The 26,574-nt window shown below is 59.5% G+C and overlaps 9 protein-coding genes across 9 annotated transcripts; all 9 read left to right on the forward strand.

The window, feature by feature from the left end:
* Window positions 1–971: 971 nt before the first annotated feature.
* On the forward strand, window positions 972–3,833 carry ABB37_06172 (putative mitochondrial hypothetical protein; the record flags this gene model as incomplete). The annotated part of the gene is made up of 1 exon (XM_015804437.1): window positions 972–3,833. The coding sequence occupies one exon, from the start codon at window positions 972–974 to the stop codon at window positions 3,831–3,833; it is 2,862 nt and encodes a 953-aa protein (XP_015657011.1).
* A 652-nt stretch (window positions 3,834–4,485) lies between these two features.
* Window positions 4,486–6,222, forward strand: ABB37_06173 (actin related protein 2/3 complex putative (arpc1) (ARPC1); the record flags this gene model as incomplete). Its single annotated transcript, XM_015804438.1, has 1 exon — window positions 4,486–6,222. The coding sequence occupies one exon, from the start codon at window positions 4,486–4,488 to the stop codon at window positions 6,220–6,222; it is 1,737 nt and encodes a 578-aa protein (XP_015657012.1).
* Window positions 6,223–6,846: 624 nt separating this feature from the next.
* Window positions 6,847–8,397, forward strand: ABB37_06174 (hypothetical protein; the record flags this gene model as incomplete). The annotated part of the gene is made up of 1 exon (XM_015804439.1): window positions 6,847–8,397. The coding sequence occupies one exon, from the start codon at window positions 6,847–6,849 to the stop codon at window positions 8,395–8,397; it is 1,551 nt and encodes a 516-aa protein (XP_015657013.1).
* Window positions 8,398–8,491: 94 nt separating this feature from the next.
* ABB37_06175 (cyclosporin 16 putativehypothetical protein (CYP16)) lies at window positions 8,492–10,111 on the forward strand (the record flags this gene model as incomplete). Its single annotated transcript, XM_015804440.1, has 1 exon — window positions 8,492–10,111. One exon carries the CDS (start codon window positions 8,492–8,494, stop codon window positions 10,109–10,111), a length of 1,620 nt encoding a protein of 539 aa, XP_015657014.1.
* A 561-nt stretch (window positions 10,112–10,672) lies between these two features.
* ABB37_06176 (putative mitochondrial rab7 GTP binding protein) lies at window positions 10,673–11,347 on the forward strand (the record flags this gene model as incomplete). Its single annotated transcript, XM_015804441.1, has 1 exon — window positions 10,673–11,347. The coding sequence occupies one exon, from the start codon at window positions 10,673–10,675 to the stop codon at window positions 11,345–11,347; it is 675 nt and encodes a 224-aa protein (XP_015657015.1).
* Window positions 11,348–13,457: 2,110 nt separating this feature from the next.
* ABB37_06177 (putative dolichyl-P-Man:GDP-ManGlcNAc2-PP-dolichyl beta-14-mannosyltransferase) lies at window positions 13,458–16,175 on the forward strand (the record flags this gene model as incomplete). The annotated part of the gene is made up of 1 exon (XM_015804442.1): window positions 13,458–16,175. The coding sequence occupies one exon, from the start codon at window positions 13,458–13,460 to the stop codon at window positions 16,173–16,175; it is 2,718 nt and encodes a 905-aa protein (XP_015657016.1).
* Window positions 16,176–17,321: 1,146 nt separating this feature from the next.
* ABB37_06178 (putative mitochondrial hypothetical protein) lies at window positions 17,322–20,183 on the forward strand (the record flags this gene model as incomplete). The annotated part of the gene is made up of 1 exon (XM_015804443.1): window positions 17,322–20,183. The coding sequence occupies one exon, from the start codon at window positions 17,322–17,324 to the stop codon at window positions 20,181–20,183; it is 2,862 nt and encodes a 953-aa protein (XP_015657017.1).
* A 652-nt stretch (window positions 20,184–20,835) lies between these two features.
* ABB37_06179 (actin related protein 2/3 complex putative (arpc1) (ARPC1)) lies at window positions 20,836–22,572 on the forward strand (the record flags this gene model as incomplete). Its single annotated transcript, XM_015804444.1, has 1 exon — window positions 20,836–22,572. The coding sequence occupies one exon, from the start codon at window positions 20,836–20,838 to the stop codon at window positions 22,570–22,572; it is 1,737 nt and encodes a 578-aa protein (XP_015657018.1).
* Window positions 22,573–23,196: 624 nt separating this feature from the next.
* Window positions 23,197–26,040, forward strand: ABB37_06180 (hypothetical protein; the record flags this gene model as incomplete). The annotated part of the gene is made up of 1 exon (XM_015804445.1): window positions 23,197–26,040. The coding sequence occupies one exon, from the start codon at window positions 23,197–23,199 to the stop codon at window positions 26,038–26,040; it is 2,844 nt and encodes a 947-aa protein (XP_015657019.1).
* Between the last annotated feature and the right edge of the window lie 534 nt (window positions 26,041–26,574).

Below are 26,574 nucleotides of genomic sequence, written 5' to 3' on the forward strand. Positions count from 1 at the left end.
CCTACCGAGGCGCTTCAACTTCTTTGCCCATGAGCGTTGCAGCCGCGGATCCGTCTCGTTGCATACAGCATAGTGCGACGGTGACGGTGATGACTTTTTGCCCACATGCAAATCTACTAACGCATGTCGAGAGAAAAGAAAGTACATTTTGAGAAGGAGGGAGTAAAACTGTCTTCGGCGCTTCATAGACGAGGTCTGTGCCCACCACTCGTTCCAAAAGAAATCACTCGCGATCGGTGTTTGTCTTCGCTAACGGGCAGCACTCACTCATAGAGGTCGTCGCGGCGTCTGCTCTTTTCTTCTTTCTTTTTCTTTTTGTTTGTTTCACTGTAGATGTGAGAAAACGAACAGCCAGGACTTCTGTCTCAAATGGTGTTGTCAGCGCAGTGGCAACAGTGCTGTTGTTTGCGGTAATACGCCGTTTTACCGACTCTTCTCTCTTCTCTCCTTTGCTCTCTTCCCTTCTTCTTCTCTGCACGCACACAATCCTCTCCAAAGGAAACGGTGTCCAACGCCACGAGCGGATTCTTCGGTGCGGTCGCTGCCCTGACGCAGGGTTTTTTCTTTCTTTCTTTTTGCTTTTTGCAGTCCAGAACGACAAGAGCGAAGGCAGTATGCCACCTCCTTGCCGCTTACGTGTGTTTCAGTCAGGGTGTTCGGCAGCCTCACTGCCGCTCCTCCATTCCTCTTTACCACGTCTCAGCCAGCTGCAGCCGCTGCGGCATTCGACTCGTCTCCTTTCCTCCTCAAAGGCAACGTGCCGGTCTGTTCTATTAGCCCCTGCGTCCCCGCCTCCCACCGCGTTTGCGTCGACCCACGCCTCCCGCAGCTGGGATCCGTCCCCTGACGATCCTGCAAGACAACGAGCGAAATCGTCGCCGCAGAGCCCACGTTGTGTGTCCAACGCCGAGCGCGAACTGAACGATGGCGTTCCGCGCGGTTCTTCGCCCACCTGCAGCACGGCCCCTGCGATGTCGCACCCCTACTCCGCTCGCGCCTACCGCGTCCGCCTTCAACACGGCAACTTCTCATCTCTGCGAGAGCTGACACGCGCGCCCTACGCCCCCAGTCCTCTTAACGTGCTCGTCGATCTGCTTCGCCTCTCCGTTGTGCCGCCTGCCAATGCAGAAGGCTCAGCGTCATCTTCGAAGGCAGGCGTTCACCACGCCTTGGAGCGTGCGTTGGATGTGCAGTGGGTGTTGCATGCGACCATGGCAGAGGCACGAGACACCGTTTTGGCGGCCGAGACCGTCGGCGATGCCGCGAGCCACGCCGCCTTGCAGGAACTGTGGAGCCAAGTGGATTTCTTCTCGAATGCCATTGAAGACGGTGTGCGCGGGGCGCCGGGTGATGCACCGGGTCTTGCGGCAGACACCGACACCACCTTTGCCTTCCCTCTCCTTGATGGCGACGAACCGCCCCAGCAAGGTGCGCATGGCAAGTATGGGAGTGAAGCCAATTCTCCCTCAACGGCTGAAGGAGAAGCAGCGGACACGACGCCGACGAGGTGGGTGTTGCCCACCGCGACATACGCCATCCTGCTCCGTGGTGTTCTGCAGCTTGCCGCGATCACCGGGGCCCATCTGCACGCCTTCAGCGCTTTGAATGAGCTGATCGCGTTGCACGAACGTCGACAACGCAGCCTGTCAATTCATCCTGCGGAGGCAGAAGGGGAAGTGGACGACAGCTTTAGCATGGACGACGCTCTCGCGCTGGTGGACGCGGCGGCGCAGCGCCACGTCGACCCCCTCACCGCACAAGACCACCTCTATGCGATGGAAGCCTGCGCCCACGAGCGCCACCGAGACTTCCGCACCACCCTCAGTCTCTACCGCCGCTTCGTGCAGCACGTGACGGCGGGGTGGTTTGCCGCAACACCGGCGGACTTCACGGCGGCCCTCGTCGCTGTCGCGCACAGCAGCCGCACAACGACGGAGTTTACGGAGCTGCGTGCACTGTTGGTGGAGAGTGAGGCCGCCGCCGCGGTGCCGGTCAGCGTGCCCCTCTACACGGCTCTCATTGACGCTGCCAGCCGTGCCGCGGAGGAGCCACAGCGCATGTCTATCGCCCTTTCCCTCTACCGCCGGCTGCGGGATGGGGCTCTCACCCCCACTTCTGACACGTACGCTGCCCTCATCGCGTGCTGCGCCTCCACCCGAGCGCCGACCCAGGCCTTCGCCTTCTACCACGAGGCGCGGCAGGTGTGCGGCGTGGCGAACTTCACGCCGCGCGTGTACACGAACCTGTTGTTGTCCTACTCCACCGCCGGTTACGGCGCAGACGCGCGCAAGACGCTGGACGTGCTCGTGGAGGCCGGCGCCCCGCTATCGCGTGCCAGCTTCCACGCCGTGCTCGCCAGCGCCGTGACGGTGCGTGAGGCGCAAGAGATAATGGAGCTCATGACGCAGCGCTACGACATCACGCCCACGCCGCACACCTACGCCTATGTGATGCAGGCGGTGGCGAAGGCCCCGGCAGGGTCGCGCACCGCGTTGCAGCTTTTTGACGTGCACGAGGACGCGCTGCGGGCCCTGGCGCGTCTCTCCGCCTCCGTGGATAGAGAGGGCGGCGGCCATAGCAGTTTTGAAGGGATAGGCGAAGCGTTCGCCCTGAGCACCTCCGCGGACGGCGTGGCATTGGAGCCGACGCTGCTCGCGCAGTACCCTTTGTACGTGCGCGCGCTCGAGCACGCCCTGCTGCGCCTGCGCGTCGACCCGACGCAGGACCCGCGGCTGAAGGCGTACCTCACCCCTCTTGTCCGCGTGGCCCAGCAGCGCATGAACGCCTTCACCGGCATGCCACCGCAAGCCCCCATCCGCGTGCCGGAGAAGGAGCGGCTCTGCATTGCTGTTCTCGCTGCCGATGTGCTCGCCAACGTGGATGAATGGGTCATGCCGTTTATGTCGCACTACTCCGTGCTCGTCATCCCCTACTCGGCGGTGCTGGCGCTGCAGAAAGGCGGGGGGCGTCGTGTGGAGGGCGCGATGGCGAAGGGGCCTTCCGCGGGTCTGTTCGACCCGGTGTGGCGGGAGACCCCCGGCGGGGGGGAGCACGACGCCCTCGTCGAGCACCGCAGACGTCGTCTCCTGCGCTTTCTCGCAGATCACCGCGACGTGGTGCACTTGGTGTCCCTGGAGGAGGAACTCGCGTGGAGTCGTGAAACGCGGCGGTACGGAGTTGGCATTACCGACCTGTTTGCCCGCGCCGCTGCTGTGGCTCTTCACCTCGCCCGTCTGCCAGAAGAAGATGGCACATCGATGACGTCACCCGACACGAGTAGCGTGTACGCGCGCCATCCCGCCGCATCGATTGTGCTGGTGTCCGCCAACTACGAAAAGTGTGGAAAGTACGTGGTGGCGTTGAAGCAAGCGAAGGGCGGCGACGGCTCTACGGCTGGGCTGCAAGCTGCGCTGCGGCGTGTGTCCTACCACAACCCGCGTACGAATCCAAACTGGGTGCCGCCGAGCCTCTCCATCACACATCAACAGCAGCAACGGCAAAAGGCACGCGGCGACGTAACGAAGAAGCAAGCAGAGGCGCCAACGACAGCGGACGTCGCGAAGGATGTAGCCGCTGAAGCGGTGGCCGTGCGCGCGGATGCTGCGGCGGAACTGTACCAGAGTCTTCTCGATCCCGTAAAGTCCACCCACCATCCGATGATGGGCACTGACGCTGGTGTGAGCATCGAGGACGGCACCTCCGGTGACGAACACACAAGATCGCACGATACGGCGCTTTCCGCTTCGTCACGAGGCAGCGCGGCGAAACGGAGAGGAGCGGAAGAGGAAGGGGCGATGGATGCCGCGCTTCTCATGTCTCTCCTGAACGACTAACAGTCGACTTTCATCCTCCCTTTTTTTTTGAGGATGTTACGCAGCGGCAACAACGGCACTTCGTGGGATCATGCGACGTACTCATGTCCTTTTTCTTCGGGACCAGCTTATTCACATAAATCGTTCGTTAAATAATAGCAAGGAGAGAGAGAAGAAGGCGGTGGCGTTTCGAGGTGAACTCCGCAAGCTTCTAAAGCCCTCTGGAGCTCCTAATGGTGTTGTGTTCTGCGTAGTGAATAGACGTGATGAAAGAGGAGCGCTCTTCCACTCGGCTTCGCATATGGAGGATTCTCAAAGCGGGGAATGGGAGAAAGAGAGAGAAACAACAAGAGCTGTGTTGTATGCGTTTTCTCCGCTAATATCTCCACCCACCACCTACCTCCTTCCCTCCCCGCCTCTCAGTCCACTTGAAGTGCCGACCCCATTCCTCCTTCTTCATCATCTGTCGTTTGCCTCTTCATTTTTCATTCTACGCTGGCATCGTTGTTGGTATTTCATTGCGCGAAAAGCCATTACAACCCCCCATATAAGAGAGGTTTGAACACCCTCTTTGCAAGCACCGGCACGTTCGGCGCACACGTTTGCGACGTGCAAGAGAAAGAGGACGACCACAGGCTCCTTGGTATCCCCCCGCCCCCAACAGCACCTTATTATGGTCTCCCTACGATGTCTCTCTTCCAGCTTTAGAGAGGCAGATGATGGACGCGGCGCGTCGTCAACGCTTCAGCTGACGGCACTCACGTTCAGCACCGACGGGACGCATGCAGCTTACGTCGTTCGTCGCCGCCCCGCTCTCCCCCGCGACGGCGCCGCGGACCCCGCTCATTGCATCTTTATCGCAAGAACTCAGGATTTAAATGCGAGTGTGCCGACCGCAGGAGCGAGCGCAAGCAGCGTTCGCCCCTTTTCTGATTGGGTTGTCACCCAAGTCATCCAAGGCGTGCACACCGCCCCCATCACGGCACTGTCGTGGAGCAGCAGTGCTGGCGGTGCGCTGGTGTCCGGCGATGCCGATCGATGCGTGTACGTTTGGAGCCGACAAGACACGGGTGACAACGAGAGGAACGCATCGGCATCGTCCTCGTCTTGCCATGACGCACGACTTTTCAATGCGGTGCCGCAGCTCGTGATGCTGAGCACCGAGGTGCTGCTGCGGCCCACCACAGTGGCCTGGAGTGTACACGGCAGCAAGGTGTACGTCGGCACCGCAGGTGGCACCGTCGCCGTGGGCCGCTACGACGTACACCAAAGGTGGTGGATATGCAGAATACTGCTCAACGCACAGCCTCACCACCTCACGAGTCACTCTCCCGCGCCGCACGATGTTCATGCGCACACGGAGGCAATGAAGAATACGGAATATCCACTGCACAGCGCGCTGTCCTTCCTTTCCTCTTTCACCGCCCCACGCGACCACCTTATCGTGACGGTTGTACCGCATCCGGCGGACAACACAAAGGTGGCGATCGCCCTCCTTAACGGAACCGTGCAGATTCTGTCAACGCGCATGAAAGCTGTGGACGGCGGCGTTGCGAGTACGCCAACTTCTAAGACCTCCGATCCAGCAGGTGAGGGAGAAGGTGAATGCAGCGCGGGAAGCCGCACCTCTAAGGAGCCGTTCGGGCATGTGTACTGGAGCTGCTCCCTTCCTTGTTGGCTGCACGACCTCTCCTGGAGTCCCTCCGGTAGGTTTCTGGCCGCCGTGGGTCATGACAGCGTGTTGCACGTGTTGCATGGTGTTACCTCATCGCCATCAGCTGCATCTGGCAACCCACCTTCGGGTGACGGTCGTCTGACGCACACCACTCTTCGCCTGCGAACGCTGCCGCTGGTGCGGTGTGCGTTTACGTCAGACAACTCGCTTGTCGCCGCCGGCTTTGAAGGACGCGTGAACGTCTTTGGCGCCGCACAGGATGGCACGTGGCACCTTGTCGCGGAGGACAATGAAGGCGAAAAGCCCCCCACGGCGGCACAGCTCGACGGTACAGGGGCTCCGCCGTCCGCCATGCCGGGTGCGACACCAACCCACAGCAGCCAACACGAAACGAACGTGAGTGTAAAGAGCCGCCATGCGTCCGACGATGGCAATGCCGCCGTTGTCGAGGTGACGCACAACGAGAAATCGGTGCGCCAACGGGCCGCTGAATTCATGGAGAAGAGTGGTGGTCTTCCACCAGCACCAGCACCAGCGGCGGGCGCACCGCCATTTGTTCGGCGCAAAGCCAGCGGTTTGACTCGGTTGCTTGTCCCCCTGTTTCACGCTGGTACAACAACGGCTGTGGGATCGACTGGGGAGAAGCAGGTGAGGCCAAACACGAGCGCTTTCGTCTCCGCTAACAGCGATGGGCGTGTGCAAGTGTGGTGCCTTGATAGCGCAGTGCCTGAATGACGGAGCGCAGCCTCGGCGGCCACACGGCATATTGGCAGCGTGTCTCCTCTGCTTTTTACACTACACGCACCTTGTCACCCAATTATTCTGATCCAACTCGCAAAGATGCCGTGGATGGAAGGAAACGCTTCTTTCGTATGTGAAGTATCTGAAGCGTAAAACCTCTGCTGGAGGCGCTGCATGGTTGACGGCTGCCGCGCGCTACAACGCGGCATACATTTTCTGCTGGAGGAGCACCGCTTTTCCTGCGTACGAACTGTTCCGAACTCTTCTTCTCAACTCCTGCCGTTGTCACTCTCAAAAAACCTCGCACCCTGGCGTGTTCATCTGCGGCTATCGACTCGGCCCTACTTGAATGTCCGATTGCTGCTGTTGTACAAGGAAGGCGCCTCTGCACCGTTGATAGACGCGGAAGTACTTGACATTTTTGAAGAGACAGTTAACGTTGCGCAAACAACGATTTCATATTCAGACTACTATATATATATATATATAGCAACTCAAGCGACTGCTCGTTGACCGCAGCGTCGGTCTTCGGCATTTTCGTTTCGCTCCTTCCTTCATCGAAGAACTTTGTTCAGACTTCAAGACGTAGCCAAAACAAACCCATCTCTTTTGACGAGCATGAACAGCAGTAGCACACACGCCGGGCCGCCCTTCTCACCGCACGACGCCGCGGCGGGAAATGGTGTCGTGTTCAAGAAGCAGGTGTTGAAGCTGGGGCTAGACGGTAGCAGTCTGCCTCGGCTAGTGGTGGTGACGGAGAAGAACGTGTACGTCTGCCTCCCTTCTGGCGGGATCACACGCACCATCGCGGTCGCATGCATTGAGCGGATCACGCTGAGTCCGCGCGAGGACATGGTGAGCGGCGATGCTAGCGATGCTACCGACGTCGCACCTCCTTCCAGTCCTAACAAAGCCAAGAAGGAACCGTCGAGGTCTCCGGGCTCCTTCTTTGCCTCCGTCTTCTCGCGTGGCAGAGGCGGGGCCAAAGACTCCGAAAAGAAGAGCGCCAGCAGATCTCGTCACCGGTACGAAGAGGACGTGGATGAGACCCACCCCGCGTCCCCGAAGAGTGCTGCACCGCCGACACAGCAGCCAGGCCCGAGCGCCGCGCTATCCAGCAGTGACCAGCAGAGCAGCACTGGCGTCTCTCCCGCCGAGTGGGCCGTCATCGCCACGCTCGGCATCGCGTCGGAGGCTCCGCTGGCCCTTCAGCTGCTGCGTGTCGAGGATGGCGTAGACTTCGTCGCGGCCCTGCGTGCGTCGCCGCACATTTCGGCCAGCGCGGTCTTCAACGTGCCCGACGAAGACGGACCGACAAACGCGATGGGCGAGCTGCTTTTTGCTCCGCCGGCGCGACGCGCCGATCCGATCGTGCCGCGTGTGCTGGAGCGCGACGCGGACGAAAAAGAAGGAGTGACGCAGAAGAAGCCGGGGAGTGACGTTGCCGAGAACACTGCCGTGGACGAGGTGGAGCTCTCGCCCTCCTCGCCGCGCAGCACCAACGTTGCCTCCCCTCCCCCAATGACCGTTAGCGCCGACGTTGAAGTTCCTTCGCTTCGGGTGCGCAACGCTGGTAGAGTCGCCGTAAGGGACGCTGTCAACGGCAAGAATAATAATTACAACGCAGAGGAGATCGCCGAAAAGCTGCGTAGCGGTGGGGCGAGAGGTCAGGAGGCGGGTGCATTGCACACGCGGGAGCACGCCTCTTCCCATTCTTCCCCTCCCTCGTCTCGATCGCCTCCGCCTTCTTCCAAGGCGAGCAGTGTTCACACGGCAGAGGAGGTGGTGACGCTCACGCCTGTGCACGCGCCGACCCGCCCTTCACCGGATGCAACGCCCCAGATGCAGCAGCAGCAGCAGTCGCAAAAGGCGAAGGAACCACCGGCTGCCGCAGCGACAAGAGGAAAAAGCCACCGCGACATCTTGTACAGTCGCACCCTCACCTGCAGACGTGCAGCTCCTTCCAGGTGCACTTCAGCTCACACCGGATGGCAAGTACGTGGTGGTGTGGAGCATTCGGTTGATGCGAAAGGAAATCACGGCGGTGGCGGCGCGTCACTCACGCATTCCGCCGACGCAGCGCAGCTATCACGTAACGGCAGAGTCGTGCCTGCACATCTTAGAGTTTTCAACTGGTGGGTGCGTCGGCAAGCACTTCGAGGCCCTTGAGAACGATACCGCTGCGGTGACCTCCGTCGAGGACATCAGCTTCCGGGCTTCAGAGTGGGCCGACTACGTACACCTGCGCAGCCGCAGCCTGGCCATGCAGATCCACGTGGAGGACGGCGCCGGCGCATCGTCAGCAAAAGCGCGGTACTACGTCATGGTGCCAGAGGTGTCGTGTACGCAACTGTTGAGTGGGCGGAGTTGCATTCCACTTCCTAGCGGTGACGCGGATGTTGGACCGACGCGGGTTTGTGGCCGGCCGATTTACGTCTACGAAGTGACGATGCAAGAGGGCTATTCTGCTTCCACCGCGGTGGCGGCGGTCGTGCGGCGACTGTCGCACAGCCCCGGAGAGCTGGAGTCGTTGGTGCGCCAGGGCAGCGATCTCGCCTGGAAGGGAGGTCTCGAGCAGGACGAAGCTGCAATGCCATGGTCGCCTCCGACTGCCTTCCACTTCTCTTTAACGTCTTTTGCAGGCGAGATCCAGCGTTTGGAGACTCAGCGTGACCTGCACAGGAGCGGTAGCACGGCTGGTGAAGCACCCCACGCCCTGTGCCGCGCGCCGCTGCTTCTCCTCCGCCGTGCCGTGGCACCTTCACAAGACCTGAAGAATCTAATTGCCGCCTCTCCTCTGGGTGCTGCGCTCGGTGCGGAGGGTCGGAAACAACTCCTCGCCGCCAACACCACAACTGCCACGGTGGAAGGGCTTCTGCTGACGACAAGCGTGGAGGCGGGCACGACGTCCCTGTTGGTGTACTCCGGTGAGGTGCCGGGTAGTGGTTTAGCCGTGCAGCGCTTCCTGACTGCGCCGGCGCGAGCTCCGATTACACTCGCCAGCGAAGCGAACACCCGCGAACTGCCTCACGAGAAAGGAGAAGCTAGTGCGGAGCAGCAGCAGCAACGGCAGCAACTGTGGGCGAAGTTGTGCGAGGAGCTGCACCGCGAGCGCGACTACGCGTGTGGGGCCCTTCTCATGGCCACGGTAAGCCCTCCGCCTGGTAACACCGCCGCTGCAGGTGGTGCGGCTACGGCATGTGTTCCACCGCCAATATCCACGAATGACGCGACCGAGTCAGAGCACAAGGAAGAGGGCGTGGAGCCGGCTTCCACCGCCGCGAATCACGTGCAGCCCGGCTCACCAGAGGCGCACGTGGTGGAGTTGCTAAAGGATGTCGTCCCGCAGCTGAGCACCGCGGCGACAACAAAGCTGCCCGTTGCGCTGGTGCACGTGCGAGGCTACGGCACCGTTCGCGTGCACCTCCTCCCCCACATCGCCCCGCTCGCCTCCGAGAACTTCGTTCGGCTAAGCCGACAGCGCAAGTACGACCGCCTCACCTTTCACCGCGTCATTCCGAATGCAATAGTGCAGGGCGGGTGTCCGCGAGGGGACGGCACCGGTGGAGAAAGCGCCTTTGACGGCGGCGCGCCTTTCCAGGATGAGGCTCTCCATGTGTTTCCCTTCTTCTCCCACACGATGGAGAAGGATTGTTGCTGGCTGTGTATGGCCAACGCCGGCCCAAACACAAACGCGTCGCAGTTCTTCTTTACGGTGCCGGGTGGGGAGGCGATGCCGTGGCTGAACGGCCATCACACCGTCTTCGGGTTTGCGGTGGAGGGGCTGGATGTGGTGCGGGCCATCAGTCTGGCCGCGCGAGACGAGGCGGACGCGCCGCTGTCGTCGATCATCATTGAACGAGTGGACGTTCTCTCCGGCTAAAAGAAGAAGAGAAGAAATGCGGAAGGAGCTCTTCTTTTCTTCTTTCATGTTTCGGAGGTATTCCTTCTTAAAACGAAACTGCTAAGCCTTTTGAGCCGTCGACGCTGTGTGCGTTGTCCTTCACACCGAATTAAAAGAAAGAAAAGGAGCATCACATGTGTTGCAATGATCGTTTTGTTTGTTTCTTTCTCTTGTCACTCAGTTTTGTTATTGCGTTGCAGACGCTCGTTGTAGAGGAGTTCATGTTGAGCTGCCTTTCTTTTCTTAACCTGCTCATCCTCTATGCCTACTATCATTGTCATTGTTATCCCCCTCCCCTCCCCCTTTATTCTTCTGAAACCCAAACTGAGCACCGAGTGAACTCAGATGTGCTCGCCTTACTCCTCTACACTAACACACATATAATACTACTATTCGTATTTGCTCTTGCCACCCTTTTTACTGTGTTTCGCTGCACAGCGTTGCTGTATCGTTCAATTGCAAGCGAACACGAACCCCCTTTTTCGCCCTCCAAGTTTTCGAAACAAGTGTCTCGCTGCCGCTCTAGCACCACCAGCAGCTATGTCTACTAGGAAGCGTCAGCTGCTGAAGATTATCATCCTCGGTGACAGCGGCGTCGGCAAGACGTCGTTGATGCACCAGTACGTGAGCCACCGCTTCGACAGCCGTTACAAGGCCACCATCGGCGCGGACTTCCTCACGAAAGATGTGGAGATCAACGGGCGCGTGGTGACTCTGCAAATCTGGGACACCGCCGGCCAAGAGCGCTTTCAGTCCCTCGGCTCCGCCTTCTACCGCGGTGCAGACGCGTGCATTTTGGTCTTCGACGTGACCCAGCAGGAGTCCTTTGCGCACGTCGGGTCGTGGTTGGAGGAGTTCAGCATTCAGGCCGGGCGTCGCGACAGCGTACTGGTGGGCAACAAAACCGACCTCGAAGACCGCCGCCAGGTGGCGAGCAAGACGGCGCAGGCGTGGTGTGCGAAGCAGAACGCGGAGGCCTCCAGCAACAACGACACCACCGGCTTCGAGGCGGGTGAGGGGGCAACGCCGCAGATCAAGTATTTCGAGTCGTCGGCGAAGGAGAGCGCCGGGGTGGAGGAGGCGTTTGTCGCGGTGGCGCAGCTGGCCTTGGCGAAGAAGGCGACAGTGGAAGACGCCGCACCGATGCCGCAGACAGTGAACTTGACCCAGCCACAGACCGAGCCGGCAGCCAGCTCTTCTGCATGCAGCTGTTAAGAAGAAGAAGAGCCACAGAGAACTCTTAGAGTGAAGTATTTTTGTTTGTTTGCTTTCCTGCGCTGCCCTCCGCGGCGGACCTGCATTTCGTTATCACGGCGTTGCCTGATCGTGCTTCGGTGTTGACTGTAGGTCATTTCGTCGTTCTTGCTGCCTTGTTTCTGCCAACATATACACACACGTTTGTCTATTATTGTTGTTTTCGCGCGTGTGTGTGTTCTCTTTCTATTCCTTATATATTTATATTTTTGTGTGGTGTTGCTGACGTTTGCAGAAGAAGGCAGTCAGTCACGAATTGAGTCGTCCTTTTTTTCTTCTTCCTCTTCTCTTGAGAGGGCGTTTTCATCGAGAAGTGTGTGTTTGTCGGTCGGCTCATTGATGCGCATACCCAAGCACACACACACGCGTGTATATATCAGTTATCCTCCCGTCACCAGTGGAGCGCACCTTCCCTGCGTCGCTCCGTCCTGTCTTTGAAAGAATACATGCAAGACACCTCGAAGACAAAAAGGGGTCTTTTCCCCTCTGTTCCCTTACCTCCCCCCCCCTCCCCCTCCTTCTCTCTCGACTCATGTCTGTGTGGTCAACATTCTACTGTTGTGTCTTTGAGGTGTATTGCTCTGTTTTTGTGGAACGTCTGCTTGAGTTTCGCTCTTTTAAGAAAGCAAATAAAAACTACCGTGTGTCTCTGTGTCTCTCGCTGTTTGTGTTTGGGGTTGGGTGGGTGAGTGCGCAGGGGAATGCGAAACGCATATTATTTTTGTTATTGTTTCTTCCTTGCCATCCCGCCGCCGTTGTCCAAAAGAAAAAGTGAAAAGCCGTAGCAGATATCGGAAAGAGAACAGCAGAGCCGCATTTTTTTTCCTGCCTTCACCTTTTCGCATACCTCCCTCATTCTTGAGTGTTGTGTTGCTCTCTACTTCTCCTGCGCATGCAGAGCTTAGCGCGGCGGTGAGGCAGTCTTGTGCTCTTCTTCTCCATTTGGTGGTGTTGGCCATGGGAGGCGAGCCTGCTCTGTCACAGCAGCTTCCCGACACTCCACGTGTAAAAGCGTGTGAGCGAACTTAAGCCGTTTCGCTTGCCAGACTCTGAAGGTCTGTGTCGCATGATCTTCCTCTTCCTTTCTCTTTTCTGTTTTTTTCTTTTCACTTCTTCCCCGCTCCTCTTCTTCCTGTTCATCTTCGAAACGCTCATCAACATCAAACCGGTTTTTTGCTGCACACCTCATGTATTCTTGTTGTTGCCGCTGCTGAGTTTTCTTCTTCAAAATAAAAAGCAAAGTGCAACAACGCAAAGAAAGGACTCTCCTTTTTGCTTATATACGCAACCAAGACAAGACAGGGCGGATAACAGAATCCCATACCTCTGCCGGCCATCCTTTGCCACCTTTTTGCGACAACTTAGACTAAATAAACGCATCAAAATAGAGGATAATAATAGTGTTCGTGGAGAAGCAGTCTTTGACTAGCATTGCAAAGAACTGCATCCGTTGTGCTGTAGCAATCAGCCTTTTTCTTCTTCTCTTCTTTTGGTTTTCTCGGTCTGCTTTTGGGTGCTTGCATAGCCCTTATGGAAAACTGCCGAAGGAGCGCGGCCATCAGCTGAAAGTCGCACAAACGTTTAACTTTTCAAAAATACAAATCCTTTTTTTTTTCTTCTTCTCTCCTGACGTGTCTGGGTGGAATTGCTGGTGCAATTGTGCTTCATGTAGCAGCGAGATTCGTTATCGCCTACCAACCTCATTTTCTGGTGTTCTTTTATGGTGTATGGGTGTGTGTGTGTGTGTGTAAGTGATAACGCTGCGGGCAGAGTTCATCTATAAACCCGCTCTACGCCGTTGTCTTCGCACGAACTCTTCTTTCTAAATTGTGTACTGTTTTTTGTTTCTCTATCTGTGTCTGTGTCATTTACGCCTTGCACTCCTCAACTCCATTGCTATTTAAATATATATATATTCGCTGATATACCCTTTCCCTTGCAGAGCCTTTTCTGTTGTGCGGGGTGCGTGGCGCGCCTGTTTTTGTTTGTTGCGGTTCGTTGTTGGCTCGTCAGCCAGGAGGAAGTGAGATATATTTTTTTTCAACCTCAAAAAGGAAGGAGGAAACGAATAATGTTCCAATATGAAGATTTAATGTGGCTGATCAGCTTCCCGCTGGTGTGTGCCGTCATGCTGTGGTTCTCCCTCGATCTCGCGGTGCTCGTGCGCGTGGGCGGCGGCCGTCGTCGTCGCAGCAACGCCCGTCGCGCGATTGAGCGTTTGATCATGAGCAGCCCGGTGTGCGCCCCAACGTCGGTCGAGTCGTCACGCTCGTCACCAGCGACGCCGACTGGCGCATCAACCGAGCCCGTAGCACAACGCGGCAGCGCGGCAGCTTCTCTGCCGGAGCGAGAGGCGAGCAACAACAATAACAGTAGTAGCAGCGCAGAAGGTGAGTATTCAACGCGGCAGAACGCGACAACACTCCCTTCTTCCTCCTCCACCCCATACGCGCATCGACAGCCGCAGCGCTATCAGAAAGTGCGACTCGTGACTGTGCCAGCAGCGCTGCGTATCGCAACTCGTGCTGTGGTGCGCCGCGCCGTTGTTATGGTGGGCGGCGACTTCGCTCGATCACCGCGCATGCAGTACCACGCCGCCAGCCTGGCCCGCAGCGGCCTCTTTGACGAAGTTTTGCTTGTCGGGTTAGACTGTGGCAATCAGCTGAGCGAAGACCTGCTGATGAGCGGCGAGCCGCAGCCGGAGCGCTTCGTGACCCGTGAGGGGACAACGAAGAACGGCATGGAGCACGCCGTCTACGATGTACAGGCGCGAGTCTGCTCACCTGCGGTCCACGCCGGCCACGGCTGTATCATCTCCACGCGCTACCTAACGCGTCCGCCGTCGCCGCCCGAGTGGTTCCAGGCGGTCTTTCCATTGCGCTCTCTGCACTGGGCTGTGTGCACCCTCTACCGGTTTGTGGCACTCACGCTGCTGTTTGGCGTGCAGATGGCACGGGTGACCGCGATGCGCATCAGCGGGCACGGCCAACTGTTCGTGACGGACCTCATCATGATTCAAACCCCGCCAGCCGTTCCCTTTGTGCCGTTGGTGAAGTACGTGGTCTGCCCCTTTGCGTTTCTGTACAACATGTTGCTGTACTACGGTGTGGTGGTGCCGGCTGCGTGGATGCACCCGGATGCGATGCGTGATATGCGGCGCGAGTGCCGGCTGCAGTCACATCGTTTTCGCGCACAAGCAGAGGAAACCCACGTCGACGGTGCGGATGATGCTGGTCGGGGAGCAGAGCCCCGCGCTGTGGTGCCCCGGCCCTCGCGCATTCGGCCGTGGGTCTTCTACCCCGCTATTGTGGTGGACTGGCACAATTACGGCTACACGATCCTGGAGCAGAACGGGCGACCCACCGCGGCGGTAGAGCTGTACAAGCTGTTCGAAGTGCACCTCTGCGCCGGCGACGTGAACGTGACGGTGAGTCGAGCCATGCGGCATTCTCTTGAGTGCTTCTACCCCTGGCTGAAGTCCCGGGCAGCTGCGGCGTCTCCGCTATCCTCGCTTGCGGCTCGGTCTTACCAATTTGTCAGGGGAAAGCCGCACAAGGCAGCAGTGGAGAGCACAACCACAGCAGCAGCAGCAGCATCGTTGTCATCGTCATCGTCATTGTCGTTATCAACGAGTGCGGTGACGGTGCTCTATGACGTCGCCCCGTCCTTCTTCCGGCCAGTCTCACGTCGACGCTGCGTCCGCGACGTGCTCGATCGGCTGTTGCGGCGCCACGCTACCTCTCCCAGCACCCCTGCGGCTGCCAGCAGCAGCAACAACGGCACGAGTGCAGTGGCTGCCGGGTCCTACACGTTGGTGAGTGCATCGGAGTTGGAAAACATGGGCTGGGGCATCGCAGGGCCGCCGCCGTGGGTGTACGCGGAGGCGGCAGCGGAATCGCCATCTTCGTCGCATGAATCACCCTCTTCACCGTTGTCGCCGTCTGCCGTTTTCGGCCCGTCCACTGCCGGTGCTGCTGCCCCTCGCAAAGGAATTGTTATGGTCGGCTCGACGAGTTGGACCGAGGAAGACGACTACTCCGTGCTCATCCGCGCCCTTCGACGACTGGATCACCGCCTGAACCACGCCGTAGGCACCTACTGCAGCACCAACGGCAACAGTACCAATGGCAGCAGCAGCTTTGCTCAGTGCAACGCGGCCCCGCTGGACTTGTGGGTGCTGATCACCGGCAAAGGCCCCGCAAGGAGGCGGTTTGAAGAGGCGGTTCGAGCAGCGAAGCTGTCGGCGCACGTCGTGGTGAGCACCTACTACGCCCAGTCGTATAAAGAGTACAGCGTGCTTGTGGGCGCCGCGGATGTGGGCTTCTGCCTGCATCTCTCTTCCAGCGGCCTGGACTTACCCATGAAGGGGGTAGACATGGTCGGCGCGGGTTTGCCGGTGATTGCACTACAGTACCCCGCGATAGAGGAGCTCATGGGTGGCGTCACACGGGTTCTGGTGCAGACACGCGCGGCTGGCAGTAGCAGCAGTGCGGCCCGCCACGGCGTGAGCGTGCCCGCCGCGTTGGTTGAGTGCGAGCGGGGGTGGGTATTCCGCGGCGACGTCGATTTGGAGGCGCTGCTCTCCAGCTTTGTAGGGCTTCCGGGTGGTGAGAGAACAGGAAGTTTGATGGACGGGGGCGGGGGCCGCGGCGGCAGCGACTCGGTGGCCTTGACGCCAACTCCTCTAAGTGTCATGAAGCGTAAGGCGTTGGAGGCTCGTCTGCACGCTCCCACGTGGGCTGACAACTGGACACGGGTGCTTCTGCCGGTGCTGCAGCAGGTGGTGTGAGTGGTGTGAGAGGGGGAGAGGGAGGGAGGCGGGATGGCGCACACGCAGTAAAGAACCGCACACACACACACATGCAAGCGAGAAAAGGCAAAAGGCACCGGAGAGAATGGTTGACGCCACGCTGTACTTCTTCTTCTATGTTTTTTTTTCTAATGCTGCCGAGGCGCCACCATCGCCTACCGAGGCGCTTCAACTTCTTTGCCCATGAGCGTTGCAGCCGCGGATCCGTCTCGTTGCATACAGCATAGTGCGACGGTGACGGTGATGACTTTTTGCCCACATGCAAATCTACTAACGCATGTCGAGAGAAAAGAAAGTACATTTTGAGAAGGAGGGAGTAAAACTGTCTTCGGCGCTTCATAGACGAGGTCTGTGCCCACCACTCGTTCCAAAAGAAATCACTCGCGATCGGTGTTTGTCTTCGCTAACGGGCAGCACTCACTCATAGAGGTCGTCGCGGCGTCTGCTCTTTTCTTCTTTCTTTTTCTTTTTGTTTGTTTCACTGTAGATGTGAGAAAACGAACAGCCAGGACTTCTGTCTCAAATGGTGTTGTCAGCGCAGTGGCAACAGTGCTGTTGTTTGCGGTAATACGCCGTTTTACCGACTCTTCTCTCTTCTCTCCTTTGCTCTCTTCCCTTCTTCTTCTCTGCACGCACACAATCCTCTCCAAAGGAAACGGTGTCCAACGCCACGAGCGGATTCTTCGGTGCGGTCGCTGCCCTGACGCAGGGTTTTTTCTTTCTTTCTTTTTGCTTTTTGCAGTCCAGAACGACAAGAGCGAAGGCAGTATGCCACCTCCTTGCCGCTTACGTGTGTTTCAGTCAGGGTGTTCGGCAGCCTCACTGCCGCTCCTCCATTCCTCTTTACCACGTCTCAGCCAGCTGCAGCCGCTGCGGCATTCGACTCGTCTCCTTTCCTCCTCAAAGGCAACGTGCCGGTCTGTTCTATTAGCCCCTGCGTCCCCGCCTCCCACCGCGTTTGCGTCGACCCACGCCTCCCGCAGCTGGGATCCGTCCCCTGACGATCCTGCAAGACAACGAGCGAAATCGTCGCCGCAGAGCCCACGTTGTGTGTCCAACGCCGAGCGCGAACTGAACGATGGCGTTCCGCGCGGTTCTTCGCCCACCTGCAGCACGGCCCCTGCGATGTCGCACCCCTACTCCGCTCGCGCCTACCGCGTCCGCCTTCAACACGGCAACTTCTCATCTCTGCGAGAGCTGACACGCGCGCCCTACGCCCCCAGTCCTCTTAACGTGCTCGTCGATCTGCTTCGCCTCTCCGTTGTGCCGCCTGCCAATGCAGAAGGCTCAGCGTCATCTTCGAAGGCAGGCGTTCACCACGCCTTGGAGCGTGCGTTGGATGTGCAGTGGGTGTTGCATGCGACCATGGCAGAGGCACGAGACACCGTTTTGGCGGCCGAGACCGTCGGCGATGCCGCGAGCCACGCCGCCTTGCAGGAACTGTGGAGCCAAGTGGATTTCTTCTCGAATGCCATTGAAGACGGTGTGCGCGGGGCGCCGGGTGATGCACCGGGTCTTGCGGCAGACACCGACACCACCTTTGCCTTCCCTCTCCTTGATGGCGACGAACCGCCCCAGCAAGGTGCGCATGGCAAGTATGGGAGTGAAGCCAATTCTCCCTCAACGGCTGAAGGAGAAGCAGCGGACACGACGCCGACGAGGTGGGTGTTGCCCACCGCGACATACGCCATCCTGCTCCGTGGTGTTCTGCAGCTTGCCGCGATCACCGGGGCCCATCTGCACGCCTTCAGCGCTTTGAATGAGCTGATCGCGTTGCACGAACGTCGACAACGCAGCCTGTCAATTCATCCTGCGGAGGCAGAAGGGGAAGTGGACGACAGCTTTAGCATGGACGACGCTCTCGCGCTGGTGGACGCGGCGGCGCAGCGCCACGTCGACCCCCTCACCGCACAAGACCACCTCTATGCGATGGAAGCCTGCGCCCACGAGCGCCACCGAGACTTCCGCACCACCCTCAGTCTCTACCGCCGCTTCGTGCAGCACGTGACGGCGGGGTGGTTTGCCGCAACACCGGCGGACTTCACGGCGGCCCTCGTCGCTGTCGCGCACAGCAGCCGCACAACGACGGAGTTTACGGAGCTGCGTGCACTGTTGGTGGAGAGTGAGGCCGCCGCCGCGGTGCCGGTCAGCGTGCCCCTCTACACGGCTCTCATTGACGCTGCCAGCCGTGCCGCGGAGGAGCCACAGCGCATGTCTATCGCCCTTTCCCTCTACCGCCGGCTGCGGGATGGGGCTCTCACCCCCACTTCTGACACGTACGCTGCCCTCATCGCGTGCTGCGCCTCCACCCGAGCGCCGACCCAGGCCTTCGCCTTCTACCACGAGGCGCGGCAGGTGTGCGGCGTGGCGAACTTCACGCCGCGCGTGTACACGAACCTGTTGTTGTCCTACTCCACCGCCGGTTACGGCGCAGACGCGCGCAAGACGCTGGACGTGCTCGTGGAGGCCGGCGCCCCGCTATCGCGTGCCAGCTTCCACGCCGTGCTCGCCAGCGCCGTGACGGTGCGTGAGGCGCAAGAGATAATGGAGCTCATGACGCAGCGCTACGACATCACGCCCACGCCGCACACCTACGCCTATGTGATGCAGGCGGTGGCGAAGGCCCCGGCAGGGTCGCGCACCGCGTTGCAGCTTTTTGACGTGCACGAGGACGCGCTGCGGGCCCTGGCGCGTCTCTCCGCCTCCGTGGATAGAGAGGGCGGCGGCCATAGCAGTTTTGAAGGGATAGGCGAAGCGTTCGCCCTGAGCACCTCCGCGGACGGCGTGGCATTGGAGCCGACGCTGCTCGCGCAGTACCCTTTGTACGTGCGCGCGCTCGAGCACGCCCTGCTGCGCCTGCGCGTCGACCCGACGCAGGACCCGCGGCTGAAGGCGTACCTCACCCCTCTTGTCCGCGTGGCCCAGCAGCGCATGAACGCCTTCACCGGCATGCCACCGCAAGCCCCCATCCGCGTGCCGGAGAAGGAGCGGCTCTGCATTGCTGTTCTCGCTGCCGATGTGCTCGCCAACGTGGATGAATGGGTCATGCCGTTTATGTCGCACTACTCCGTGCTCGTCATCCCCTACTCGGCGGTGCTGGCGCTGCAGAAAGGCGGGGGGCGTCGTGTGGAGGGCGCGATGGCGAAGGGGCCTTCCGCGGGTCTGTTCGACCCGGTGTGGCGGGAGACCCCCGGCGGGGGGGAGCACGACGCCCTCGTCGAGCACCGCAGACGTCGTCTCCTGCGCTTTCTCGCAGATCACCGCGACGTGGTGCACTTGGTGTCCCTGGAGGAGGAACTCGCGTGGAGTCGTGAAACGCGGCGGTACGGAGTTGGCATTACCGACCTGTTTGCCCGCGCCGCTGCTGTGGCTCTTCACCTCGCCCGTCTGCCAGAAGAAGATGGCACATCGATGACGTCACCCGACACGAGTAGCGTGTACGCGCGCCATCCCGCCGCATCGATTGTGCTGGTGTCCGCCAACTACGAAAAGTGTGGAAAGTACGTGGTGGCGTTGAAGCAAGCGAAGGGCGGCGACGGCTCTACGGCTGGGCTGCAAGCTGCGCTGCGGCGTGTGTCCTACCACAACCCGCGTACGAATCCAAACTGGGTGCCGCCGAGCCTCTCCATCACACATCAACAGCAGCAACGGCAAAAGGCACGCGGCGACGTAACGAAGAAGCAAGCAGAGGCGCCAACGACAGCGGACGTCGCGAAGGATGTAGCCGCTGAAGCGGTGGCCGTGCGCGCGGATGCTGCGGCGGAACTGTACCAGAGTCTTCTCGATCCCGTAAAGTCCACCCACCATCCGATGATGGGCACTGACGCTGGTGTGAGCATCGAGGACGGCACCTCCGGTGACGAACACACAAGATCGCACGATACGGCGCTTTCCGCTTCGTCACGAGGCAGCGCGGCGAAACGGAGAGGAGCGGAAGAGGAAGGGGCGATGGATGCCGCGCTTCTCATGTCTCTCCTGAACGACTAACAGTCGACTTTCATCCTCCCTTTTTTTTTGAGGATGTTACGCAGCGGCAACAACGGCACTTCGTGGGATCATGCGACGTACTCATGTCCTTTTTCTTCGGGACCAGCTTATTCACATAAATCGTTCGTTAAATAATAGCAAGGAGAGAGAGAAGAAGGCGGTGGCGTTTCGAGGTGAACTCCGCAAGCTTCTAAAGCCCTCTGGAGCTCCTAATGGTGTTGTGTTCTGCGTAGTGAATAGACGTGATGAAAGAGGAGCGCTCTTCCACTCGGCTTCGCATATGGAGGATTCTCAAAGCGGGGAATGGGAGAAAGAGAGAGAAACAACAAGAGCTGTGTTGTATGCGTTTTCTCCGCTAATATCTCCACCCACCACCTACCTCCTTCCCTCCCCGCCTCTCAGTCCACTTGAAGTGCCGACCCCATTCCTCCTTCTTCATCATCTGTCGTTTGCCTCTTCATTTTTCATTCTACGCTGGCATCGTTGTTGGTATTTCATTGCGCGAAAAGCCATTACAACCCCCCATATAAGAGAGGTTTGAACACCCTCTTTGCAAGCACCGGCACGTTCGGCGCACACGTTTGCGACGTGCAAGAGAAAGAGGACGACCACAGGCTCCTTGGTATCCCCCCGCCCCCAACAGCACCTTATTATGGTCTCCCTACGATGTCTCTCTTCCAGCTTTAGAGAGGCAGATGATGGACGCGGCGCGTCGTCAACGCTTCAGCTGACGGCACTCACGTTCAGCACCGACGGGACGCATGCAGCTTACGTCGTTCGTCGCCGCCCCGCTCTCCCCCGCGACGGCGCCGCGGACCCCGCTCATTGCATCTTTATCGCAAGAACTCAGGATTTAAATGCGAGTGTGCCGACCGCAGGAGCGAGCGCAAGCAGCGTTCGCCCCTTTTCTGATTGGGTTGTCACCCAAGTCATCCAAGGCGTGCACACCGCCCCCATCACGGCACTGTCGTGGAGCAGCAGTGCTGGCGGTGCGCTGGTGTCCGGCGATGCCGATCGATGCGTGTACGTTTGGAGCCGACAAGACACGGGTGACAACGAGAGGAACGCATCGGCATCGTCCTCGTCTTGCCATGACGCACGACTTTTCAATGCGGTGCCGCAGCTCGTGATGCTGAGCACCGAGGTGCTGCTGCGGCCCACCACAGTGGCCTGGAGTGTACACGGCAGCAAGGTGTACGTCGGCACCGCAGGTGGCACCGTCGCCGTGGGCCGCTACGACGTACACCAAAGGTGGTGGATATGCAGAATACTGCTCAACGCACAGCCTCACCACCTCACGAGTCACTCTCCCGCGCCGCACGATGTTCATGCGCACACGGAGGCAATGAAGAATACGGAATATCCACTGCACAGCGCGCTGTCCTTCCTTTCCTCTTTCACCGCCCCACGCGACCACCTTATCGTGACGGTTGTACCGCATCCGGCGGACAACACAAAGGTGGCGATCGCCCTCCTTAACGGAACCGTGCAGATTCTGTCAACGCGCATGAAAGCTGTGGACGGCGGCGTTGCGAGTACGCCAACTTCTAAGACCTCCGATCCAGCAGGTGAGGGAGAAGGTGAATGCAGCGCGGGAAGCCGCACCTCTAAGGAGCCGTTCGGGCATGTGTACTGGAGCTGCTCCCTTCCTTGTTGGCTGCACGACCTCTCCTGGAGTCCCTCCGGTAGGTTTCTGGCCGCCGTGGGTCATGACAGCGTGTTGCACGTGTTGCATGGTGTTACCTCATCGCCATCAGCTGCATCTGGCAACCCACCTTCGGGTGACGGTCGTCTGACGCACACCACTCTTCGCCTGCGAACGCTGCCGCTGGTGCGGTGTGCGTTTACGTCAGACAACTCGCTTGTCGCCGCCGGCTTTGAAGGACGCGTGAACGTCTTTGGCGCCGCACAGGATGGCACGTGGCACCTTGTCGCGGAGGACAATGAAGGCGAAAAGCCCCCCACGGCGGCACAGCTCGACGGTACAGGGGCTCCGCCGTCCGCCATGCCGGGTGCGACACCAACCCACAGCAGCCAACACGAAACGAACGTGAGTGTAAAGAGCCGCCATGCGTCCGACGATGGCAATGCCGCCGTTGTCGAGGTGACGCACAACGAGAAATCGGTGCGCCAACGGGCCGCTGAATTCATGGAGAAGAGTGGTGGTCTTCCACCAGCACCAGCACCAGCGGCGGGCGCACCGCCATTTGTTCGGCGCAAAGCCAGCGGTTTGACTCGGTTGCTTGTCCCCCTGTTTCACGCTGGTACAACAACGGCTGTGGGATCGACTGGGGAGAAGCAGGTGAGGCCAAACACGAGCGCTTTCGTCTCCGCTAACAGCGATGGGCGTGTGCAAGTGTGGTGCCTTGATAGCGCAGTGCCTGAATGACGGAGCGCAGCCTCGGCGGCCACACGGCATATTGGCAGCGTGTCTCCTCTGCTTTTTACACTACACGCACCTTGTCACCCAATTATTCTGATCCAACTCGCAAAGATGCCGTGGATGGAAGGAAACGCTTCTTTCGTATGTGAAGTATCTGAAGCGTAAAACCTCTGCTGGAGGCGCTGCATGGTTGACGGCTGCCGCGCGCTACAACGCGGCATACATTTTCTGCTGGAGGAGCACCGCTTTTCCTGCGTACGAACTGTTCCGAACTCTTCTTCTCAACTCCTGCCGTTGTCACTCTCAAAAAACCTCGCACCCTGGCGTGTTCATCTGCGGCTATCGACTCGGCCCTACTTGAATGTCCGATTGCTGCTGTTGTACAAGGAAGGCGCCTCTGCACCGTTGATAGACGCGGAAGTACTTGACATTTTTGAAGAGACAGTTAACGTTGCGCAAACAACGATTTCATATTCAGACTACTATATATATATATATATAGCAACTCAAGCGACTGCTCGTTGACCGCAGCGTCGGTCTTCGGCATTTTCGTTTCGCTCCTTCCTTCATCGAAGAACTTTGTTCAGACTTCAAGACGTAGCCAAAACAAACCCATCTCTTTTGACGAGCATGAACAGCAGTAGCACACACGCCGGGCCGCCCTTCTCACCGCACGACGCCGCGGCGGGAAATGGTGTCGTGTTCAAGAAGCAGGTGTTGAAGCTGGGGCTAGACGGTAGCAGTCTGCCTCGGCTAGTGGTGGTGACGGAGAAGAACGTGTACGTCTGCCTCCCTTCTGGCGGGATCACACGCACCATCGCGGTCGCATGCATTGAGCGGATCACGCTGAGTCCGCGCGAGGACATGGTGAGCGGCGATGCTAGCGATGCTACCGACGTCGCACCTCCTTCCAGTCCTAACAAAGCCAAGAAGGAACCGTCGAGGTCTCCGGGCTCCTTCTTTGCCTCCGTCTTCTCGCGTGGCAGAGGCGGGGCCAAAGACTCCGAAAAGAAGAGCGCCAGCAGATCTCGTCACCGGTACGAAGAGGACGTGGATGAGACCCACCCCGCGTCCCCGAAGAGTGCTGCACCGCCGACACAGCAGCCAGGCCCGAGCGCCGCGCTATCCAGCAGTGACCAGCAGAGCAGCACTGGCGTCTCTCCCGCCGAGTGGGCCGTCATCGCCACGCTCGGCATCGCGTCGGAGGCTCCGCTGGCCCTTCAGCTGCTGCGTGTCGAGGATGGCGTAGACTTCGTCGCGGCCCTGCGTGCGTCGCCGCACATTTCGGCCAGCGCGGTCTTCAACGTGCCCGACGAAGACGGACCGACAAACGCGATGGGCGAGCTGCTTTTTGCTCCGCCGGCGCGACGCGCCGATCCGATCGTGCCGCGTGTGCTGGAGCGCGACGCGGACGAAAAAGAAGGAGTGACGCAGAAGAAGCCGGGGAGTGACGTTGCCGAGAACACTGCCGTGGACGAGGTGGAGCTCTCGCCCTCCTCGCCGCGCAGCACCAACGTTGCCTCCCCTCCCCCAATGACCGTTAGCGCCGACGTTGAAGTTCCTTCGCTTCGGGTGCGCAACGCTGGTAGAGTCGCCGTAAGGGACGCTGTCAACGGCAAGAATAATAATTACAACGCAGAGGAGATCGCCGAAAAGCTGCGTAGCGGTGGGGCGAGAGGTCAGGAGGCGGGTGCATTGCACACGCGGGAGCACGCCTCTTCCCATTCTTCCCCTCCCTCGTCTCGATCGCCTCCGCCTTCTTCCAAGGCGAGCAGTGTTCACACGGCAGAGGAGGTGGTGACGCTCACGCCTGTGCACGCGCCGACCCGCCCTTCACCGGATGCAACGCCCCAGATGCAGCAGCAGCAGCAGTCGCAAAAGGCGAAGGAACCACCGGCTGCCGCAGCGGCACCCACACACACAAGCAACGCCGCACCGACGAATGACAAGGCGCCATCGGAGGGGCGCACGCCGTCACCGCTGCGTGCTGCTCCCCTCCGAGAGCCACCACAGCCGCCGCCCCCGCTCGTCTCGTCCACCGTCGAGGCTTCAGACACTGCGCCTCGAACCCATTTATCTGCATCGCAGGACACCAGCGCAAGCCGTCGTCGCACACCTCCAATGGAGGATGAAGCAGCGATGCCGCCAGTGGAGGAAAAGCAAACGCCAACGATATGGGAAACGATACGGGACAGCGAGGCGCGGCACACGCCGTCCCCGTTGGCAACCTCGCCTGCGCAGGAGCGCCACGCAGAGGGGGACCGAGTTCTTCTCATGGACAAATATGCGGAGGATCTTTATAACCCGCCTGCACGTCTGCCCTCCCTCTCCTCCTATAATGATCGTCCTACGGACACATCTGCAGCGCCGGTGTCCAGCCGACTCCTTCCCCGCGCAGGGTCGAACACGGCACACAACACGGCTGCTTCCTCGTCCCCCTCTGCGACGGTGCGCACACCAGTGCATGTGGAGGGGCTCCAAGGAGAGCCTGCAGGGCCATCAGAAACAGTGGCCCGCCTGCGCCGCAGTCTCGAGGCTCAGGAGGCGCTCTTGCGCGAGCTGGCCGACGTGAAGAACGACGTGCGGAGTTTGCGTGCTGCCCTCGCCGAGCGCGGCGCGCAGTGTGCGGAGTGGCAAGCGGCGTACACGCACGCGCAAGAGCACATCGATGGCCTCCGACGCGAACAGGCGCACCTGCTGGAGGAGCAGGAAGAGCGGCTTCGACGCGCACACCGGGCAGAACTGGAGGCGGTGCAGACGGCCTTCGACGAGTACGACACCCGCATGACGGACTTTGTGGACCACCTGCAGCGCGACCATCGCAAAGAAGCCGCACAGTGGCAGCATGAACGCCGCACCCTGCATCACCAGCTGGAGGAGCTGCGCGATCAGCAGGAGGAGCACGAGCGGCGAGCGAGCGCAGTGGCCGAGGACGCCATGAAGGAAGCCCGGCGGCGTCAGCCACAGTCTCCTCCTCCTCCTTCTCTTTCTCCGACCTCCGCCTCCTACTTGGACCACAGTTTAGCTTATTCCTCGAGTCTCCCTGCACCGCCTACCGGAAGTGCCGGAGCTCATGAAAACGCGAGCGAGCGGGTGAAGGCGAAGGTAGACGCGTACATGGCGCAGCGGCAACGTCAGAGACAGGCCGCCACCCCTCCTGCTCCTGCTCCCTCTTCCCCTGTCCCCTCGCCCTCCCCACGCTCTCGGGGCAACGTGCGATCTCCGCCGACATCCTCGTGGCCGCGCGTCGCTTTTGGCTCCCACTGTCTCTTTGACACTTTAAAGGACGAAGAAGGGGAGGAGATGCACAACCGAGCGCATTCAACGGCAGCTCTCCAGATGCGGCGTCGTGACTCGCGTGGGGATTCGTTCATTCAGACTCCACCGACGTCCTCGTGCGAGAAGACCGGTGACGACGGAGGTGTGAGGCGCGACGCTGCCGGCTATGTTCCGCATCGGCGAACCTTTGTGTAGTCTCCAAATTGTGTAGTCGTAGCCCGTCGTCTCTCTCCTTTCCTCTAGGTTCTTTAGCGTCTACAACTGCCCCGAACGTGCTTTCTCCCTCTCTTCACTTGTCAGTACGCTGATGTCTTCTTTGCTACTGATGTTATTGTTTTTCTAGAGACCTCTACGCCACGAATCTGGCTTAATACGATCATTTAGGGGCTGTGGGTGTGTACGCGCACCAACGTTGTCGTTCATTTTTTCTTGAAGGATGATGGTAAAGAACGCAAACCTTCGGAGAGCACCGTCATGCCGCGCCTACCTGCGTTTTCGACTGCAACCACATTTGAGTTGTCTCCTCCCTCTCCACCAGCGCGTTTGCCGTTCAATTCCTCTTCGCTTTCCTCTTCCTCTCACTTCTGTGCCACAACGTCTCATATTATTATCACTCGCCAAACATATTCGTTAGTCTGCTGCTTCGTAACAGCGCGTTTACGAAGCTTTCCATTTGAACACGGTTTGAGAACTTCACTTCCCTCTGACTATTCCTCTTTCCTCCTCTGC

This window comes from Leptomonas pyrrhocoris (assembly GCF_001293395.1).
Source record: "Leptomonas pyrrhocoris isolate H10 chromosome Unknown, whole genome shotgun sequence".
Classification (NCBI taxonomy): Eukaryota; Euglenozoa; class Kinetoplastea; order Trypanosomatida; family Trypanosomatidae; genus Leptomonas; species Leptomonas pyrrhocoris.